The following is a 21,601-nucleotide window of genomic DNA, read 5'->3' as shown; positions in this document are numbered from 1 at the left end:
CTTGTTTGTGACAGTGTCTTGCTGTGTACAACATAAAGGTCTTGAAATCTTGCTTCTCCTATCTCAGCTTCTCTATTAGTAGCATTGTTTATTTCATGTTTTTACACTATACTATGGTTTTCAGTACAGCTTACATATTTCAAAAGTATTTATATACCTAAAAGAAACATAGACGATTAACTAGGGAGGTTGCTTGTAAGAGAACAACAAAGAGTGAGATTGAATGCTTTGCTTGATGTTTGTAACTCTTGTATCAAGTTTAAAGAAAAGGACTTTATAAGCTACTCTTTCTCTGAGATGAATGCTTTTCCAAACCCCAGGGATCCTCCCGTCTCTGCCTTCCCACCTCTGGGATTACAAGGATGCACCACTGTATGTGACTTTTTAAGTCAGTGCTAGGGATGAGAACTGCTCACAGAGCAAGCACTTTACCCACAGAGCACTCTCTGCAGTCTCAGACTTGGAAGGTCCTTAGAGCCATCCTATTTGGAGAAGGTGTGAGCAACAGCTGGGGAGCTTGCTTTGGAGGAATGAACCCTTCCTCTTCCGGATGTTGGTGGCTAGATTTCCGTCCTGGGCTCGTTGTCCCTAAGTATCTCTCAACTGTGTTCTGAAAAGGGAGAAATCCCCAAGGCTGAACATGAACCCTGCCAGCTGGTGCCAGCTGAAGACGCCTGGCTAATGTGCCTCCACAAGCGCCCCTAGAATGTTCCTTCAGGTCTTGTAGGGACACATAATTTGGCTCAAAATATGTTCTCAGTTGCCATTCGATTTTCTAGGGAGTGTGTTTCTGTAACCAGGACTATGATGAATTCCCTGTGTACATCATCAGCTGGATAATGCCAACACTGATAACAAGAAAACATTCATATGGCATTTTAGAGTCCACAAAGCTGTCTGCCATGTACACCCATCATTTATGAGTTGCTCTCTTATCTGCAATATGCAAACTTTCCCATGTGACTGTCAAGGATCATACTATCTCATTTGCAATAAAAGCATACCCGCAGTTACAGGTCCTGGCTGGCAGCTGGTGCTGGGACAGCCTGGGGATGCAGGTATCTCGCTTGTACCCTTTCATGTGACACCTTTATCTCCAAACCCCTCCAGCTTGGCAGAGTAGCCTTCCAATTCGTGATGAGAGCCTTACACGGAGGCTTGGGAGCTTTGCCTAGCTTCCATATGACTCCTGATGAGCACTGTTATGTTTTCCTTGCTCAAAGAACACGGGACTTTGGATTTAGCCACTGAGCATCTGTGTGGTCTACAGCAGTTGTCTTAGGTAACTTTAATCACTGAACATGTACAAAAACAGGATCTCTATGGTAGGGTCATTGTAGAAGTAATGAAACACAGCCCACATGTGGTCCTTAGCAAGAGGCCTGGTGCACACCTGGTGTTCACCATGTGCTAACTGCATCATTATTGTTTTCAACCTTTTGAGATTTATTTGTATTTTAGGTGTGTGGATATTTTGCCTGCATGAGTATCTGTGGATCACATGCATGCCCAGGGAGGCCAGAAAAGGATACCAGGTCCCCTGGAACTGTACTGACTGATGGTTGTTACCTGTCATACCATACAGATGCTGAATCCAGTCCTGATCTTGGCCAGCCACTTGGCCTTCTGGCCTCCAGCTCCTTTTGTCCTCATTGACTCTCATGAAGTCATCAGACTCCATCCCTCCATTTCATTTCAGTGATGCATGTAGGCTGGGAACTCTGCCTTTACTCCATCCCCCTCCCCTCTTCTCTGGTTTCTCTCTTCTTTTCTCTTTCTTGTTCCCAAAACAGGCAGTTTCTTAGCATCAGCCCAAGTCAGTATTTTGTTTACAAACTTGTACATTACAAAGCTCTGCTTTGAATCAATTCCCCTGAACTTCTCATCCAAAGTCAAAAGTTCTCGAATTTCTTCCTTATCTCACAATAAACGTTCCTAAGAAGTCTTAAATTCTAGACATGATCCTTGCAAGGTCACATTCCTTCTCAAGACAAAAAAAAAAAAAAAAAAAAAAAAAAAAAAAAAAGACATATAAATTACAAACATCTTGTCATGCCCAAAGAAAAAGCTCAGAACAGGCTCCTTGTCCTGCATCTGCTTCCCACACCACACCAGCCTCACCAGGGAACTTCCTATATTCTGTTTCAAAGACAGGATGCACAGCAGGGCATCCTTACCTGCCTCTCCATCTCCACCAGTGTGCAGGGAGCATCCCCTGCTGTTTTATCCTCTTGCACATGCTGCTTCTCTTTACCCTGTGTCTTGCAGTGTGAGTTCCCCTCCTGACCTGTTCTAGCCACCTCACACGGAGCTTTTAGAAAACAGCCATTATTTCTCCTTCCAAGCCCAGTCACAGAGCCTCTTCAATTGTAGTCTAAGCAAGAGTGTGAAAACGTCAAAGCCCACTATCTTCCTCTGGACAGACTCAGAACCACTATTTATTACAAGGGATTAAAGTGGCCAAGATCAACCCTAAAGCAAGACCAGGGTTGGGCAGGGACTGGGGCTGCATTTCTGAAGCGTCTGAAGCAAGATATAGAATCTACTTCATCACAGGTCAGGACTCAGTCAGCTGCTGGATCCTGGTCTGCGTTTGGTCCCTCTCCTTAACCACTCTGCAGAAGGGTTAGCTGGGCAGGACTTCCAGGTATTTAAATCCAGAGAGTTTCCTCCTAGCAGGAATTAAGCAGGTTCCAAAGCCACACAAAGTCGCTTCGTGGCTTCACCCTATTGGCCATTTCAGAAGGAGTCCCCAATCGAAAACACTGTGTTTTATAATTGCTTGTTCCTGTTGTCAATAACTTACAGCTCAATTAAAATAAATGCATATGATAAACTGAAGCTAGTCAGAGAGGAGGGATGAAGGGAGAGAGAGAGAGAGAGAGAGAGAGAGAGAGAGGGAGAGAAAGGGAGAGAGAGAGGGAGCGATAGAGAGATTGAAGAAACGAAGCAGAAGAAAATCAATGTGAATGGTGGTTGTTTATTAGGCATATGGGAGATACTTTCTCCTTTACTGTCTCATACACACATTTATTACTTTTATAATAAAATGTTTTCCAAAAAATTAGGTTAGATAATAAAGGGCAATGATGAGGTTAACGGGGTCAGCTGGGGAGTAGGGGATGCCTGCTGGGCATCTAGAAGATGAGGAAGGTAAGTCCAGGTCAGTGGAGCAATGAGAGAAGGCAGAAGGAGGGAAGAAGCATAGGATGTAAGCTGGAAAATGGACCCAGATGATTAACATCAGCCCAGGATAAACTGAAGGGTAGGGGTGGGTCCGGAGAGATGGGTTTAAGTCTGTGTCAAGAGGCTCCGAAGTTTATGTTCATGGTCTTTGTGTTCCTGTTAACATTCATTGGTTCCACTGTGGTACGCTTGGCTATTAACACTTGTGGCTCATTCATTGTTTTAGAAGCAACGTTCCCAGCACAGTGAGTAGCACACGCAGACCTCGACAGGCTCCTGGATCCTCTGCATCCTAATCCTCTGGGTTTAAGTGTTACATGCTTGGTTTTTAAAACCAGTGGTTGGAGCTGATCAGATAGCTCAGAAGGTCAGGGTGCTTGCAGCCAAGGTGGACTACCAGAGTCCTTGAACCCAGACCTCTGAACGCAGGCAGTAAAAATAAATCCCTTCAATTGTAGGGTGGATATGACAGGCACTGAGCTAGACATTTTAGCTGCCTTAATGAATCCTACCCAGACCCTGTAAGATACTGTTACACTCATTCACACAGCTCTGAGTTGCTAGGTAACACGTCTGGGGTCACACAGTCATTGAACAGTCTAGGGCATTCTGGAGACAGTAAGGAGGCTGGAGTTAAAGAGAGGGAAGCAAAGAGTCCAGTCTGGTACAGGGCACGATCTAGATCCAGGGACGTCTTCTATGGGAATTGCAGCCCTGCACAGATAGGATAACTAAATCTGGTAACAGTAAAAGGTTTCTGAATGTGCAGTGATCAACAATTAATTCAAAACCAAATGCATAAAGAATCCGAAGTGTGCCAGGCAGTGGTGGTGCATGCCTTTAATCCCAGCACTTGGGAGGCAGAGGCAGGTGGATGGATTTCTGAGTTCGAGGCCAGCCTGGTCTACAGAGTGAGTTCCAGGACAGCCAGGGCTAAACAGAGAAACCCTGTTTCGAAAAACTTAAAAAAAAAAAAAAAAAAGAATCCGAAGTGTATGTGGTGGCACGTGCTCATGCTACATGACACCGCTTCACGGCAGCCTGGGTCCTGAACACAGAATACACACACTTTGCACCTGCACATGCCATCACATGGGGTGACACTGAAAATGCAGCAGGAAACACCTAAGGTATGAGACCCTGACCGTGTCATGAATGACAACATCTCCCCTGCACGAGCGACGCTTTCTGTTCCTTTCTGTTCTGACAAAAACATAGTGGCTTAATTATGGAAAACTGAGACTGGCCTATCACACTTCTTAGTGTGTTAAATTATTATAACTTTTAATTATATTGTGTTAGATGCTTGCTCTTAAGAACTGGTATTTGGGGCTGGTGAGATGGTTCAGAAAAGGCCAAGATGCCTGCTGCCAAAGCTAACTACCCAAGTTCTGTCCTCTGAACCCATGCAGTCGAAGAAAGAACCAATTCCCAAAACTTGCCCTCTGATCTCCACACACATGCTATGATGTGTGTGTGCGGGTACACATACACACATACACATACATACATGTACACACACATGTACACGCATGCACACAATAATAAATGAAAAGCAAAAAAACTTAATTAGTGTTTGAATTATTGGGTTGAGTCTCACTTAAATATTGTCAAATGAATTTTGCCCTAGACATAGGACAGAATGATTTCTGCAATCATCCTAAAAATCCTTCTGCCATTTTGTACTGTGTATTTATGGAGGTAGTATCCTTACTGTGTACCTTACATTGATGATTATAATGTCAAAGTCTTGATTAAAGGTGCAATGTCAAATATTCAGTCAACATTTAAGTTTAATGTAAAAATAACATACACAGCTGCCTCACTGGTATGCAGTCTCCTTTTTAATAAATCAAAAGATTATATGTATCAAATAATTGTTTTAAAGCAAGTTTCACTATAGTTTACTATCAGTCAATGTTTGATTTGTATTCTTATTTTACGTATCTATAAACTCAGATCACATAAAATTTGCCAGGTGAAAAAGGCTCATTGGGAAAACCCTTTAAGATCCCTAACATGGATTAGCAAAGACATCCAAAAAGTAGAAGTCAGAAGAGGGGCTGGGAGGTGTGGTGCACTGCTCTGGCTGAGAACCACCTTGTTTCTTAGCAACCATATCCTATGTGTTTATCATCTCTGTTGACAACACAGGGGCACATGGTACCCACAAGCACTAACCCTTATTTAGGATCCCTCCTGGCTGTATGGAATAGGGCTGTAGGTCCCCTAGGCAGGATATGGTCAGTATCCGCCTGTTCTCCTATCCACTGTATTCCTCATTAAAAGCCCCTTGGTCTGAACAAGTCTACAAAGATGCAGACATAGCTGACCCTCCCTACACATGTCAATCCATCCCGGCTCCAGTGAAAGCAGGATTGGGATGGAGTTAGGGTGGCACAAAAGTGGCTTTGGTTTCCATATCAGTTGCCAACCAGCCCCAGACCACCTCAGATAATTTTCTTCCCCCCCTGAGCCTCAGATTTCACCTATGAATGGTTTGGGCTGGACAAGAGGATCTTTGCAGTCTAGGTAGGCCTTCGGTTATACGTCCTCAATGAGGACCATGCAACCCTCCTTGGTATTTCTATGGTCATGCTAATTAATCAATTCCTTGTAAGGCCAGATAGCATATGTCTTGCTGCTAGACTCTGAGCCCTCGGAGGCCAGGATCTATCTGTCTGTCCTGTTGCCAGTAGGGTTTCCTGTGGCTGAGCCTAAAGGAGCAGTGCCCAGTGTTTGCCATGTCCTTTTCTTGCAGGTTATTTTTCTCTCCATGGCTCAGGGCATCTGTTGATATGCCTTTATGCATCCCTCCAGCCACTCTGGGGAAGCTTCCTGCTTTTACCAAGCAGGGAGAGGTATGTTTATTGCTCAGCTGGACTTCCACAGGACCTCTGTCCTTGAGGCACAGGGGAGGTGCTCCAAAGAAGGGCCACCACCAGCAGCAATGATCCTTGCATTGGCCTTGGCTCTATCTCCATCCCTAATCTCAGTCCCACACCAAAGTCTCATGGGAAAGGTCCTTATCCTTACCCAGCATAATGATCAAGAATAGGAGGTAGTGCTTCCGGAAGCAAGACGGTGTCCAGAATGACCACTACCTCACCTCTTCCTCATCCAGGGGATCCCAAAACTGGTCCTTGAGATCCACAGCTTCATGGTTGCCTGTGTGCAGCATCTCCCTCAAAATTAAGACAGGAGATTCCCATCTAAAATAAACTATCACTTCTTCCAGACATAACACTCCTGGGAATGTGCAAAAATTATCAGAGCTGGTCTGGTCTGGTTGGTGACTGATATGGAAACCAAAGCCACTTTTGTGCCACCTCAATTCTACCCCAATCTTGCTTTCACTAGAGCCAGGATGGGCTGACATGTGTAGGGAGCGTACACATTCTATACTAGGGCACCACAAAGACACATGAACATGTACATTTATTACAGAATTACTCACAATAGCCCAAGATATGGAACCAGTCTGGATGCTGGTCACCAACAGAGTGGCAAGCAAAACGTGGCATGTGTGCTCGGTGGTGTTTATTCTGCCATAAAAACAGAAGTGTCATCTGCAGGCACATGAGTGGACAGAGAGATCACTGTGCTAAGTTAACAGGACAAAGATCGCATGTGATCTCTCGTATGCAGAATCTGAATAAGTTATGGAAGCTGGAAGAGGGTTGGTCACATTGGGAAGGAAAGCATCTAGAGGGAATGGGAGCAAGGGAGGGAAAAAGCAGACAGAGAAGAGAGACAACTATGCAAGTTATTTCTCATAGACAGAACCAAGATTTACACACACACACACACACACACACACACACACACAGGCACACAGGCACGCACACATGCACACACAGATGCACACACCTGCTTGTGCATATGCACAGAGCATGAAAACAGAAGGAGAAATCATTAGGAAAGGAAAGGGGAAACAGTAACAAGCTCCCTGACAGCATCAGATCACCTCACCCATCCACGGAAGGAAGATATCTCCTTCGGTAAAAACATCACTCTGAGAAAATGGAACGGGAGTGTTCACACATCCTGTGTTCATTTCTAGGACAACGGGTCACCAAATGTCAGCAAAGCTCACAATCAGAGACTAAGAATGATCCGCCTGTTGCTCTCTTCCTCCTGCCCCTAATCAAGGCATCGAAGTCCCTGGATGTTTCTTGCCAGGCATGTTTAGAAGACAGTGTCATCCTCAGGTGATATCTCTGCTTCCATACTACTGGCCCCATTCACTGTTCCAAATCAGGCCCAGGAGTACTAGATCCACTAATGCAGCTTGTGAGCTCCTGTTTAGCAGTCTGGAAGCTTCTCAGCTCCTCTCCTGCTGAGCCAGCCTTGAAGTCAGAGAGAAATCTGCTTCTTGGGCATCGTTAATGAAAGTTTCACTGTGTAAGTCAGTGGGAAACAGGGCATGGAGCTGTGCTCCCTCATCCTGGAGATGCCTCCACATACGAGAGAACTGGCTGATCATTAATTAGGTACACTACTAGGTTAGCTGATCACTATGTATACTAACTACCAGGTTAGCTGATCGGTAACTAGGCACACTACCAGTTAGCTGTTCTCAGTCCAAGCTGGTGGCCTGAAGATGGGATACAGTCATCCCTTGGAGAAGTTTGGAGGAAGGATACAGGATTTACTTGCAAGGCATTTTCAGACCCTCCCCATGATGCTGCAAGTATCAGTAATCCTTCAGGGCATGGGACATGAACACTCTGCCCACATTCATGAAACCACCAGTGTGGGACAGGGTAGCTTGCCAGAGTGAGCTGACTGCGTATGCTGCCTAACAATCTGACTTAGCAACAGAGAGTCAAGTGCTCCGACATGCGACCTCGGGCGATCAGCTACTGTTCCATAAACACTGCACAGGACATTCCCACCCTTAGTGATTCTTTAACTCTCCCAAGTGCTCCATCTCCACGGCAAATATTTGGGAACACCCATATTTTACTCCTGTGCTAGAATTCCTAGATAAATTAGTTCCACATTCTGTATCCTTTAGCCTTATTTGAAGTATGAAGAGGGGGGAAAAAACCCACAACTTTTAAAATTCCTTTAATTATTTTGTTGTTTATTTTTACATGTATAGGTGTTTTACCTGAATTTATATCTGTGTACTACACGCCGGCAGAGCCAGAAGCGGAAATTAGATCCCCTGAGACTGGAGTTTGTGAGCCACCATGTGGGTGCTAGAAATTGAATCCAGGTCTTCTAGAAAGGCCAGAGCATTCAATTACTGAGCCATCTCTCCAGCCTCCAAAGTTACAGTTTTTAATGGCACATAAGTCAATATAAAGATGGGCATAATGACTGCCCTGAGACATGTGACAGAACAGTCACTGCACATACACCCTGATGATGAACACATTTAGACTGGAAGTAAGACCACTGAAATCCGCTCTCCTAACAAGTACAGGTAGCAGATCCATGTAGAAGGCAAAGGGATTTGTTGTTCAGTGTAAGACTAAGGGATGGCAAAGCCTTTCCCAGCCTGCGTGTGAGGAGCGAAGCAAGGCACAGCCTTTATTGAAGCAACTACGAATGTAAAAGCAGAGGAAGCAGAGAAGTGTGTTATTCACACATTTGAGCTAAGCCTCATATACAAGAATAGTACCATAGTCATGTGCTAGGCTGTAGTGTGGCCTTTAATCCCAGCACTCAGGAGGCAGGGGCAGGTGAATCTCTGAGTTCAAAGCCAGCCTGACCTACAGAGCCAGTTCTAGGACAGATAGGGCTACACAGAGAAACCTAGAGCCATGAGAGGTGGAGCTAGTCTCCCGGGAAGACCCTACAGTTCTGGACACTTAGCAGACTAGTTGGCAGGACAAACTGGAGCTAGGAATCTGACGGGTCAATGGTGGGAATAAGGGTGTGTGTGTGTGTGTGTGTGTGTGTGTGTGTGTGTGTACGCACACACGCGCGCATGTGATGAATACCTTAGCTCCACTCAAACGTAAACCTTCAAAACCTGAAGATAGTTTAGGGGGCACAAGACCTTTTTGTTGTTGTTCCTCTTCCCAATGTGACCATATTGATGAGTGTGTGTATATTCCTGTGTGTGTGTGTGCATGCGAGTGCACGCGTGAGTGCTTGTGCATTTCTTCCTTGGGTGCTGTCCACTTTGATATTTGGGTCTTTTGGGGCCTCACCAATTAGGCTAGGTTGGCTGGCCAGTGAGTCCCCATTCCCAAGGCCCAGCCAGTCTTTGCCTCCCCAGCCTTAGGAGTAAAAATGGCTGCCACCAAGCCCAACTTTTTATGTGAATCCTGGGGACTGAACTCAGGCTCACAAGCGTTTTGCCCACTGAGCTTTCTCTTCATTTGTCTCTTTTATTGTCACACTGGGGGACTTCCCAAGAATCTACACTGGGGCCTTTCAGTTCAATGATTATTTAGAAATGCTTTAATCTAGACAGACTGCACGAGAAGGGAGGACACCACCCTCTCAAGACTTTGTCCTTCCGCCAGCCATTCAGACTTCTTCCCCAAACAAACCTGGGCTTCTGGCAGAACTTCTCTGACAATTCATAACTCTGTCCTCTAGGGGGCAGCACCGACCTCATTAGGACTACAGCTAATTTCTCGGAGGAGCAAAACTGGAAAGGTCACGTAAGCCGTGTATTTTCATCCCTTTCCCGTCCCCGATTCCTTGAAAAGAGGAAGGGTACAAGACACATCACAGTCACTAGGAGACAATCAACACAGAGACGCACACTAGAAATGTCCACGGTGTGAGCCCATAAGGGCTCTGTTGTCCCTTTCAACTCGGTTACAAGTGCCAAGTGCGTTCTACTTTCCCTCTCATCTGAAGACCCGGGAAGAGACCTCAGCAATCACTCCGAGGCTGTTTGTTTCAGCACCTTCATTTTCTACAGCGTCCCTGCCAGGGCCAGCAGCAGCTGCAGACCGGAGCATTGTCTAAGAACAGCAGGCTCACTCCCCGCCAGCTCTGCCTGCAGGCTGTTGTGGTTTGTTAGTGTCACACTGGGGGGCGGGGGGGGCACCAAAAGCAAAACCCCAGTTACTCAAAGATAACCACAGACTCCAGATGCTGCAGCAAGTAAACTGGGGGCTGGGGGAGGGGCGGAGCGTCCGTTCAGAACCACCACAGCAACAAGCAGCCCAGGCCAGTGAGGGTGAGGATCCCATCCCTGGACCCATCCGTCAGTCATGCCTTCCGGTTCTGACCCTCCCCCTCTCCTCTGTCTAGAGGCTATCTGGGCTTCCTTACCTTCATGAGTGTCCAACGCGGAGGCCACCCAGGTGACGGGCTGAAGAAGGGATTGACTGAACGATCGATCGATCAGGAGTGAGAAAAACCAAAATCAGGTTCAGCCCATCTTTCTGACAGGCTGAGCCAGTCTCCAGGGAGCTCACAGCCATCCAGCTCCGGCCTTGTCCCTTTGTCATAGACAGTCATTAGAGCTGTGGGCAGGATGGCTCAACACCTTAGCTCTCGGCCACCACTTCCGGGCCCTCACTTCCTTCCTTCACCATGCATTGTTTAAAGAAAAAGATAAGTCTTAAGACAGCCAGGAACTGCCTGCCTCCTGACTTGAGGGTGAATGCCTTTTTTTGCTTTCTTCAGGACCGAGCTGACCCGTGGCTGCCTCTCCAATGCAACCTGGTAGCACCTCAGCTTTCCGCTGCCCTGTCCTAAAAGAGCTGAAAGCATCAGGATGTGGCTCTTTCATCTTCTCTCTCAAACCCAGCAAGGGGCCCCCACGCAGAGGTTGCTCCATGTGTGTTTGGGGTCTGAAGAAGCAAAGAGGCAGTGAAGCAAACTATAAAAGTGATAGCTGGCAAAGGGAAAGCTCAGAGGCCTTCTTTGGGGCACGTCCGGAATTCTCTGAGACGCTCTTAACTTCATCATGGCCACTGCTACCAAGGCACATGGCATCATTAGAGACTGATGACATCCTTAGAGAGTAGGAGGTACATTTGTAAACCACCCACCCCCCCGCCCCCGCTGTGAGGCACAGGCTTCATTATCTTAAGCATCAAGCTGTAGAAGTCAGAAAAATACAGGTTCGAATACTAGTCCCATCTAGTTTGAGCTATGGGTAATAGTCAAACTTTGCTGTGGCCGAGTCCCTCTCTAGGATCACTCCTCATGAGGCTTGGGCTGCCCACCATGGGCTAGGGTGTTTGAATGCTTTGTTCCCATCTGCTGATGCTGCTTTGGAAGGTTCTAGAACCTTTTAGACATGAGGCTTAACTGACAGCTGTGGGGGAGGAGGGAGGGCTGTCGAAAAGCTCTCTCTGCTTCCTGGAGTGATGGGAGCAAGCCACACCACAAGCTCCCACCACCAACCATAGAAGCCAGTGCTCCCAAATGCTTTCCCCACTGGAAGCCAAAATAAATCTTTCTGCCTTTATGTTACATCTCTTCGGGTATTTTGATTGCGGCAAAGAGAAAAGTTAAGTAACACGCAGCTCTAACCATTTTTATTGCTAGTTACCAAGCCACTTCTCAGACAGTGCTAGAAGAGGCAGACAACCCAGTGCCTCCTCCTCTTGTACCCTTGAGATGAGGGCATGGAACCTGACAATACAAAGCAAGCCCAAGGTTTAAGACAAAGCAAGAGATGTCCCAGCTAGTGGAATGAGCTAGAATCCCATTTACAGAGAAGCCAGCCTTCCCCCTTGGGGGCTGAATACATCAGCTTTCTTGGCTTCCAGTTTCCACTGTGGATGATGTAAGCATTAAGAGTCATTTTCCTTCTTCATCCCACTGCAGTGTCAACAGGCCATCAGCACTAGTTCAACCAAAAGATGCTGCAAGAGGTGGTAGGGAAGATGTCGACTGGAAGTAGGCTCGCTGGTAGTACTTATAGAGACATGTAGTACTCAGCCCCACCAGCTCTTAGAAGCCAAATTCTGGGTCCTTTGGCTATTTCAAAGGTAACTCAGAAACTGAAACTATTTATACATGTTTAAACACTGTAAAAGAGGCAGTAAACTCAGGGCAGCATTACCTACAACACTAAGTGACTTAAACTATACCAGCTATACTGTAGGGTATCACAAAACGGGGAAGCTCCGAGATGCAGATGCAGCTCAGTTAGCAGTGTTTGCCAAGGGATGCACAAAGCCCTGGGCTCAGTCACCATCTGAATCCCAGCAAGCATGGCCATTCATGGCTATAGACTGAGCTCCAAGTCAGCCTGGCCTACATGAGGTATTAGCCCAAGAAATCAAAGAAAATGAGGAAGCCCTGATGAGAAGAAAGCAAGATGAGTTAAGCAGAAAAGGGGGAGGTTCAAACGAAGCATGGATAGCATGCTATGACTGCACATTTGAGCAAAGTGGTATCTGCCTGCAGTCCCAGCACCAGGCAGGCAGAAGCAGTAGGACTATGAGTTTGGTGCCAGCCTGGGGTAAAGGTGCCTGATACCAAGCCTAATGGTTTGAGTTTGATCCTCAGGACCTGTACGGTTGCAGGAGAGGACTGGGCACCCACATGTGCATTGTGACATGCACGTATGTGCTTGCATGTGCACACTCAGTAATACAATATATTTTAAAAAGCAAGTCTGGAAGGATACATAAATTACTGAAAACCTATTAAGGACAGGTCAGAATGCATAAGTGAAACAGGGACAGTATTTCACTAAACACCTTCTGTAAGAGGCGGTAGATTTTCAGCCATGTGCATGAGAATAAAATAAACTGTGAAAGGAACACACAGCCAGGCTTCAGGCCCATGTACTCTGCACTGAGGATTTCCCAAATGTTAGGGAGCAAAGCTGGCAGTGAAGAGGCTGGGCTTTAGGTCTGGGGAACAGAAGGTTGTTTATTTGTCTGGGGAGCAGAAGGTTGTATACTTGTATCTGACATTTGGAACTCTCTGCATTGCCTAGTAGGGCATTGATTGAGCTCAGCAGCTTTCTTCCCCCAGGGGTAAATGACCCCTCACAGCCTCACTTGTCCTATGGCATGAGGAAGGGGGGGTGTCCAGAGCAAGGGATTGTGGGATGCTTCCCTGAACACCGGCACCGGCTGTAGCACACACCTCTCCTGACCAGGAGCAGAGGCCACATGCTCCTTCTGGTTCTTTCTTCCCCCTGACTCTTCTAGAAAACACAAAGGGAAACTGGTGACATTTACCAGTAGCCCCTGTGTATATCCCTCTTCTTGTCACTTGTGAGCAAATTAATGCTATTGGTCTGAACTTTGACCTCAAAAAGAAGAGGCTCTCATGTAGTCATAGTGGTTACCCAGTATCTCAGGATGCAGTCTCAGAGGTTACCCCCCCAGTATCTCAGAATGCAGTCTCATTTAGAAAGTAGTCGTTGGATGCAAGTAGTGAAGCTGAGGCCACACTGGAGGAGGAGGGACCCCTAAGCAAACATGACTGTATTCTTACGAGCTGTCTCAGAAACACACAGAGACACACACACAGACACACACTCTCGGATTCTAGAATGCCATGTGAGACAGAGACAAATTGGAGCAATATGACTGCAAGCTAAGGGACATCTTGGCTTGTTGCAGATGGCCAATACTACCTGCAGCTGAGGAGGAGTGGGGAGGAGCAAGGAGGTGCAGGGAGAAGCAGGGAGGTGCAGGGAGAAGCAGGGAGGAGTGTCCATACATCACAGGGAGAGCAAGACCTTGGGAGGCACCTTGATTTCACACTTTTAACCACCCGCCCCGCTTTGAAGGACGGGATGTTTATGTTGTAAATCACCCAGCTTGTATTTTGTTACAGCACCCCTAGGAAAGACAAGCTCAGAACCACCTCAGGTCTGACTGTCGCGTGCTCAACAGAGACTGATGACAGCACCAGGAAGGGAAACCCTAGGGTCTTGACCGGCCAGTCTATGTTTTATAGGAGTGCCTCAAGAAATCATAATTGAATCCTGCCATTGTGAAGGCTAGAAGAGAAATAATGCAGTTCACTGGCTGCTCTAAAGGGATTGATATTCTGATGGAAGATTCCAGGAAGAAATAAAATACAACACCATCATGAGGGGCAAGTGAGTCTCAGCTCATATATTCTTACCCTCTGCTGGAGGCCCCAGAAGCCATTCTCAACTGCCTCCCACCATGCTGTCCCTCCTGGGTTCCATCTCCTAGCCTCTCTTACTTTACTTGCTCCCCAAACCAGTGTTGGTAGAGGCACACTTGCCAGGTCTTCTGGACATTGTTTAAGATGTCAGGCTATCTGCCAATTTCAGCATCCTAGGAACACCCTGCCTATGGTCATTATCTGCTGTCCTTAGTCCAAGTCTCCCTATTAGTTTTCTGCCAGCTCACTTTTCCTGGTCGAGGAGGTGGGGCTTGGAGGGGATAATGGCCCATTTGTAGAGCTAAGGGACTCTCTCAAGGAGACTGGAGAAGATGTAGGTGGTTCAGAAGTATGCTTTAGAGTTGACAGGGTTTCATACACACACATGCACTCACACACACAAGGAAGAGAGAGGGAGACAGAAGGGAAGAGAGAAAGTAAGGGAGAGAGGGAGAGATGGAGAGACAGAGACACAGGGTGAGAGACAGAGAGAGAATACCCTTATTTACATTCAGAGCATTCATCTGGCCCACCTTCTAGCATATCTTGACATCCAAGAAGACCCACATTTCCCAGGAAGCCTTATACCCAGGTGCGCACTTGCCTGAACTCAGCTGGAACTAGTGGACTCACCTGGAACTCCTTCTGAACCAGAGGGCTCTGAACTCTAGTTTTCCCAGGGTCCTTCAGAGATGTCCCCAGATGGGGAGATGTGGCAGAGTCAAGTGTTCACCAGGTTGGGCTCCCTGAAGAGGAGCAGCAGGTTGTCGCTGTCCCGCCTTGTTAAGCAGCCAGCCTCCTGAAGGGCATCTGAGGTCAATACATGGTCTGTGGGCAGCAGAGAGGAAAGGGTTCCCTGATTTGACTTTGAGAAATCCACTGTTGACTGTCAGGGTGGGACAGACTTGGAAGTAGCTGAGCCTTTTATCCTGCAGCAAACTTTGAGAAAGTCAGCTCTGCTTATACAAACAGTTCCAGCCATCCCTTCCTCTTTTCTCACACACTCTGGACTCACCACACAGGGTGGCAGCCTCATCTCTGCCCCAGAACCTTAGCCTACGAAAACAAACAAGACCTTGGTTGTCAACAAAGTAGGCTGAGTTCCTGACCTATTCTCCTAGCATGAGAAGTAAGAAGGTTAGCCGGGAACTTCTAGGCCCTGTTCACCTGGCTTCTCCCTCTGATGGATGTTGCCTGGTCTCATACATGAAGCAGGGCTTCTGCAGCCACATTGTAACCAAGAGGCAAAAGCATGGGGCCAGAGCAGGAGAAATCTCAAGCCCTGATGGTCCACTGAGCCACTGAGCAGACACTCCCACTCCAGCTGTCTATGTAGTAACTATCATGTAAATTCAGTGAGTTGAATCTTTGGGGTAACCTGCGGCTGCGATTATCCGAGGTGATGTCTAGCTACTCAGGGGTTCTGAAGATCCTATCCCAGGGTCACAGACACACAATCCTGGTTGTAGCATTCACAGACTTCACTATCACGTGCTCGCCCTTTCCTTCCTTCGTTATTGGGGTTGTCAGTCATTTCCCATTCGGGCCCAGTTTACCATACAATGGTACATGCTACAACATGTTCAAATTCTGTTACTCATGAGACATTTTGTATTTCCTCTGATATATTACATTTTTTTCTGTGCTCAAGGGACTCACAAATGAAGCCTTGAAAGTAGTGTGAAGATTATTTAAAAAACAAAAAACAAAAAAGGCATATAACTATTTGGCCAAATGTAAAAATAGTCCAATGATTTAAATGCATTTCTTGTTAATTTGCAGCACTATAATCAAGAACAAAGAACAAAGGCAGGAAACAACCTCCATGTCCACTGACAGAGGAATAAAGCAATTATCACAGGCACACACACACACACACACACACACACACACACACCCCTCTGGGGCCTGCTGCTCATCCAGTCTAGCTGAATTGATGAGATCTGGGTTCAGTGAAGACCTTTCTGGAAAGTAAGATGGAGAACATCAGAGGAAGACACCTGATGTTGACCTCTGACCTACACATGTACATTCTCATACATGCATGCGCTGTGTACTCATACACATATGCACTTGTACACTCATAACACACACATGCACTTGTGCATTCATACACACATGCACTTGTGCACTCATATACATATTCACTTGTACACTCATAACACACACATGCACTTGTGCATTCATACACACATGCACTTGTGCACTCATATACATACTTGTACACTCATAACACACACATGCACTTATGCATTCATACACACATGTACTTGTGCACTCATGCACACAGGTACTTGTATAGTCATATACACATGCAATTATACACTCACACGTACACTTATACACCCCTACACACAATGTACTTGTATACTCACACACATGCATGTGTACACTCATACACACATGCACTTGTGCACTCATACACCCATGCACTGTACAATGAAACACACACATATATAGAAAGACAATATTAATGATCTCACTTTTGTGTAAAATATAAAATGCTGAACTCAGAAATAATCAGAAGAGTGGTTGCCAGTGCCTAGGGCCGGCATGCAGACAGGAATGTTTGTCAGAGGGTGCAGGGCTGGCACTTGGGAAATGAGTAAGCTCTGGGCACCTGGTGCACAGCCCGGTGACTGGAGCAGCCTTGCTGGTGCACACCTGGCCTGCTGAGAAAGCACGCTCTCACAATTATTTTGTCCGTGGTCCTTGTCTTCTTTCTGGCTTCTCTATTACCTGCTGCCGGCTCATATGCATCCTGCTTGTTGGTTGTACCTCGACATCCAGTAGAAAGCCCAAGATAGATAGATGTTCTCACTGACAGACTAAACCTATGCATACTCCTGGCTCCTGCTTACACCCTTCCATGGAACTGTACCTACTGAGTTCACCAGGACTTTCCCATTGCTAACCCAGCCATTTTCCTGTCACTCATAGAATAGAGCCAACAGCTATCCAACAGAAAAACCATCACCAACCTCCTCTCTCGACTTCCCATCATCCCTCATCCTTTGGAAGTGAGGACAAGCTTTGTTCTGCCACACACTCCCTGATAAGATGCTCGGCCTTGCCACATACCCAAGAGAAAAAGGACCAAGCCCTCAGGGACAGAAACCTCCAAAGCCACGAGTCAAAATCAACTGTCTCTCCAGGCAGATCAGCCAAAGTATGTGTCATGTTCTTCATAACTCCAACCACCGTGGGTAGGTTTCCATGTCATTATTTCTAATGCTCTATATCACAGAAGGACAATTATAACTGGTAATAACTGCCTTAGCATTTCAAAATAATAGGGAACATTTTGAATGCCCCCTACACAAACTCACATAGGTCTGTTGTGATTTGAATGGGAAGTGATCCCCAGTCATAGACTCATGCGTTTAAACACTTGGTTCCCAGAGAGTAACATTGTTTCAAAAGGTTATGGAAACTTTAGGCCTGGCTGGAGGAAGCAGATCATTGTGGGTGGTCCCCGAGGGTTTGTGGCACAGCCCCATTTCGTGTCTGTGAATGTTAGGGTTAAGTGATACTGTTGTTTAGTGTGTGTGTGTGTGTGTGTGTGTGTGTGTGTGTGTGTGTGTGTGTTAGGGCTAGGTGGTAGTGTTGTTTATTTATGTGTGTGTGTGTGTGTGTGTCTATGAGACCAAAGGTGCCACATTTTCTGGAGCTGGAGTTGTGGGTTTTGAGCTACCCCCTGGGTTGCTGGGAACTGAGTTCAGGTCCTCTGAGAGAGAAGTGTTCTTTCTTAACTGCTGAGTCACCTTTCCAATCCTTGTTTTAAATGTCACATTACCACAGCCTGTAATCACCTGGCAGGAGAGCCTGAATGTGGGGTTGCCTAAATCAAGTTGGCCTGTGTGGGCATATCTGTGGTTTGACTGTTAATGGATGTAGGAAGATGCAGTGCATTGTGGGAAGCACCATTCTCTAGGCAGGGGGCACTGAACTGCATTAGGAGGAAGGAAGCTTGCTAAGTAGTGGAATGCTGGAAGCATTTTGTCGTTGTTGTTGTTGTTGTTGTTTTGTTTCTCGAGACAGGGTTTCTCTGTGTAGCCCTGGCTGTCCTGGAACTCACTCTGTAGACCAGGCTGGCCTCGAACTCAGAAATCCACCTGCCTCTGCCTCCCTCCCAAGTGCTGGGATTAAAGGCGTACGCAGGAAGCATTTTTGGAGACAAGGTCTTTGGTGCTCCCTGATTGGATAGACTGGCTGACTAATGTGGTCCCAGGATCCTCTTGCTCTCCCTGACCTCTCACCCCGGTGCTGAGATTACCGGTCTGCATTGTCTCAGGGTTCTAGAGAGCTGACCTCTGGTCCTCCTCACTCTTGTACAGAACACACTTTTCCCACCTCCGCACCCCCAAGAGAATGTTTTAAAAGCAACAAGGCTTTGTCAGTTTACAGTGGTTCACATTTGAGTCACTCAGTTCTCAGCAACAAATACTGCAAAAGACGATGGCGAAAACCATGTGGAGACTGTATCTCCTCAGAACAAGAGAGACAATGGCGTTAGCCAAGGACAAGAACAAAAGCTGCCTGCCGGGAGCGGCCCCCATTGGAGGGAAGTTTCCTAAGCACATTTCAGAGAGGAAAAGAGAAGATCTGAGATTAAGAACAGAGAAACCAAAAAGGCTTTCCTCCTGCACGTCTTGAGGAAATAGCAGATTTGTTGTAAGATTATATTCATATCTCGCTGCTTACTGTCCAGGGAACTTGAGCTACATTACTCAGTCTCTCAGAGTGTACACTTCTTCATCGTACACTGGTGCCAGGCACACAAGGGCTTTCTGAAGAATGCGTAAACCAAGCACACATGAAATAGTCCCTTCTCAGCTTCTGATCTGGAAAGCAACGCCCTTTGAAAATGAGTGAACAGACAAGCAAGCAATGCATGTCACTCAGCAAGGACTATGTGTGATCTGCAGCCGTTCATATTATCCGTGTCGGCTGCGGAGCTCAGAACTGACTCTTTCCACTGCTTCAGGTTCGATCCCTGGATCTCTTAAACAAACATACTTATGTAAAGTTTTCTTTACTTGAGAAAATTTGCATCTGTACATTTGTACACTGGAGGAGTGCACCCAGCGTTCTAGTTTAACTCTGTGTTTTAAAATAACTCATTGCCTCAGTTTTATGGGGTTATAAAACCCTTACTAGCCCACCCACAGTACAGCCCAGCCTCTTCTGTCCACCCCCTCCCCAGAGTTCTGCCTCCAGCTAGAAGACTCAACTGCTACGACCCCATCCTGAGGGAGACCACGCCCCTCCAACACTCCTGTCCACCATTACCACCATCCGCTCTGATGTCTTGAATCTCAGTTTCATCTAGAACTAGTTTTGTTGTCCCACAGAAAGGATTGTCTCCTTATCATAAATTAGACACAATAATTTGATCTTATTTGTAGAGTATTTTACAGCTCAGAGACTACCTGTTTCTGCTGTCATAATTTCATTTGAAATGCTAAATACATCGTTGAGTGTATCAGTCCTAGTGCTAAAACCCATGTTTTGATATAAAGACTGAAAAGTAGAGTCTGGCAAGATCAGTGTGAGCAGGAAATAGCATCAATGGTAGAAAATGTCACTCTTGTCATATACTCTGTGGTGGGAGTGGGCTCTGCAGCCCTTGCGCCTGGACTTGAATTCTGATCTCTACATATTAGCTGTGTGTGATGATTACTGCTGTCAACCTGACAGATTCTAAAATCACCTAGTTTACAGACCTCTAGGCATGCCTGTATATGGCAGCAGGGGTCAGGGGGGCAGTTATCTGGTATGCATTAACTAAAGGAGGATGTGCCCACTATGGGAGGCAACATTCCCTAGCAAGTATGCTGAGTCCAGCACACAGTGGAGAAAACAAACTGAGTGGCAGCAATCTTTGTTTGCTCTCTGTTCCCTGCCTAAAGACGCAGTGTCACAGGCTGCTTCAAGCCCTGCTGCCTTGCCCTCCTTGGCACAATGGATTATACCTTGAGCTGTGTAGGTAAAATCCTTCCTTAACCTGCTGTCACTGTGTTGTGTCACAGCAACATAATAGCAACTAAGTCACTGAGTGAGCTTGAGAAAGTGTCTGTGCTGCTCTGGCCTCAGTTTTCCCTTCATAGTTCAGAGCTTTGCATGTGGTAAGCACCAAATGAACAGGACTGACTGGAATCTACGTCCGGTCAGGTTCATGGGTGTATAACCATCCATATGTGCTCCCTGGAACCCTTTCTTTTATCCTGAATTGTGGCCTCCACCCTCCACATCTCTCAGCAAATATTTGCTAAAGGAGGGCAAAATCTCTGGCTGCCAGGACACACCACAACTCATTGTTACAGCCTCAGTCAGGGTTTTTAATCTTTAAGTTTTCACTCTGTAAAATTCTCTCTCTGTTGCACCAGGGTCTCAGCTGTAGTGGGTGGAACTCCCGGTTCCAAAGAGCCCGAATCTCTCCTCCAGAGAGAATTGTCGATTAGGAGATTGACAGGTTCACAGTTCTGGGCTATGAGGCAGTAACTGAACCTCACCGTGCTTGCTGGACTATGCAGGTCACTGTAGGGACAAAAGCCAACGGAGGAGCACTGACTGGTTTGTCAGATGACACAGATCATTACTGTGGCCCAACACAGAGCGTCTGAAAACCATAAAGCTGCAGAATAGGATACATAATTCTTATTTTAAAGGCTTGCAAGATGCATAGTGGTACATTCCCATAATCCTAGCACCTGGTGACTGGAAGACCTGAGGCAGGAGGATTTCCAATTCTAGAGGAGCCTGATATACACAGTAAGACCCAATGCAAAGCAAGAATCTTAACTAGCTGGCTAATTAAAAGGTTTTATCTTAAAGACTTTCACTTTGTCACCTCCTAACTACATCTTTCCAATCCTTGCTCTCTGCTCCCGGCCTAAAGACGCAGTGTCACAGGCTGCTTCAAGCCCTGCTGCCTTGCCCTCCTTGGCACGATGGTTTATACCTTGAGCTGTGTAGGTAAAACCCTTCCTTAGCCTGCTGTCACTGTGTTGTGTCACAGCAACATAATAGCAAGTAAGTCACTGAGTGAGCTTGAGAAAGTGTCTGTGCTGCTCTGGCCTCAAAGATACAAAGGGCCATTATTGTATAACTGAAGTACCTGTGACCCACAGAAAGTAAGTGAAGAAGCCAAGCTATAGCAAGGCCTTCTTGCCTATGCTATCGGTTGGCCTAGCTCCTCTGCCGAGCTCTGGGATCTACCCGCCCACCTGCCTGCTTCCACCTTCTATAGGCTCAAGTCCTGAAGCAACAGCATCAAGACTCGAATCACATTGCTTTTTTTTTTTTTTGCAATGAGATTTGGACCTTGCAGGAAGCATGGCTTAAAGCTCACTTTGTGTCAAGTCCAAGAAATCAGAGCTCT

The 21,601-nt window shown here is 46.5% G+C and overlaps 1 protein-coding gene and 1 long non-coding RNA gene across 6 annotated transcripts in view; one reads left to right on the top strand and one right to left on the bottom strand.

Annotated features, from left to right (window-relative positions):
* The window catches only part of Cracr2a (calcium release activated channel regulator 2A), a 94,269-nt gene extending 79,354 nt beyond the window's left edge, over positions 1-14,915 (bottom strand). For 4 of the 5 annotated variants that reach the window (XM_031383526.1, XM_031383529.1, XM_031383531.1 and 1 more), the window contains exon 1: positions 10,435-10,657. In XM_031383526.1, the coding sequence (XP_031239386.1) occupies positions 10,435-10,440 (6 nt within the window). In that variant the 5' untranslated portion in view covers positions 10,441-10,657. Of the gene's footprint in view, positions 1-10,434; positions 10,658-14,850 lie in introns of those variants that run through there. The other variant, XM_031383527.1, reaches the window with a different exon arrangement.
* LOC116099634 lies at positions 10,247-11,006 on the top strand. The gene is made up of 3 exons (XR_004122324.1): positions 10,247-10,339; positions 10,414-10,512; positions 10,792-11,006. It is a non-coding gene; the product is annotated as an uncharacterized LOC116099634 (long non-coding RNA).
* Positions 14,916-21,601: the final 6,686 nt, after the last annotated feature.

Source organism: Mastomys coucha, unplaced genomic scaffold (genome assembly GCF_008632895.1).
Source record: "Mastomys coucha isolate ucsf_1 unplaced genomic scaffold, UCSF_Mcou_1 pScaffold20, whole genome shotgun sequence".
NCBI classification, from domain to species: domain Eukaryota; kingdom Metazoa; phylum Chordata; class Mammalia; order Rodentia; family Muridae; genus Mastomys; species Mastomys coucha.
The sequence above is the reverse complement of the archived record's forward strand: the minus strand, read 5'-3'. Positions and strand labels throughout refer to the sequence as shown.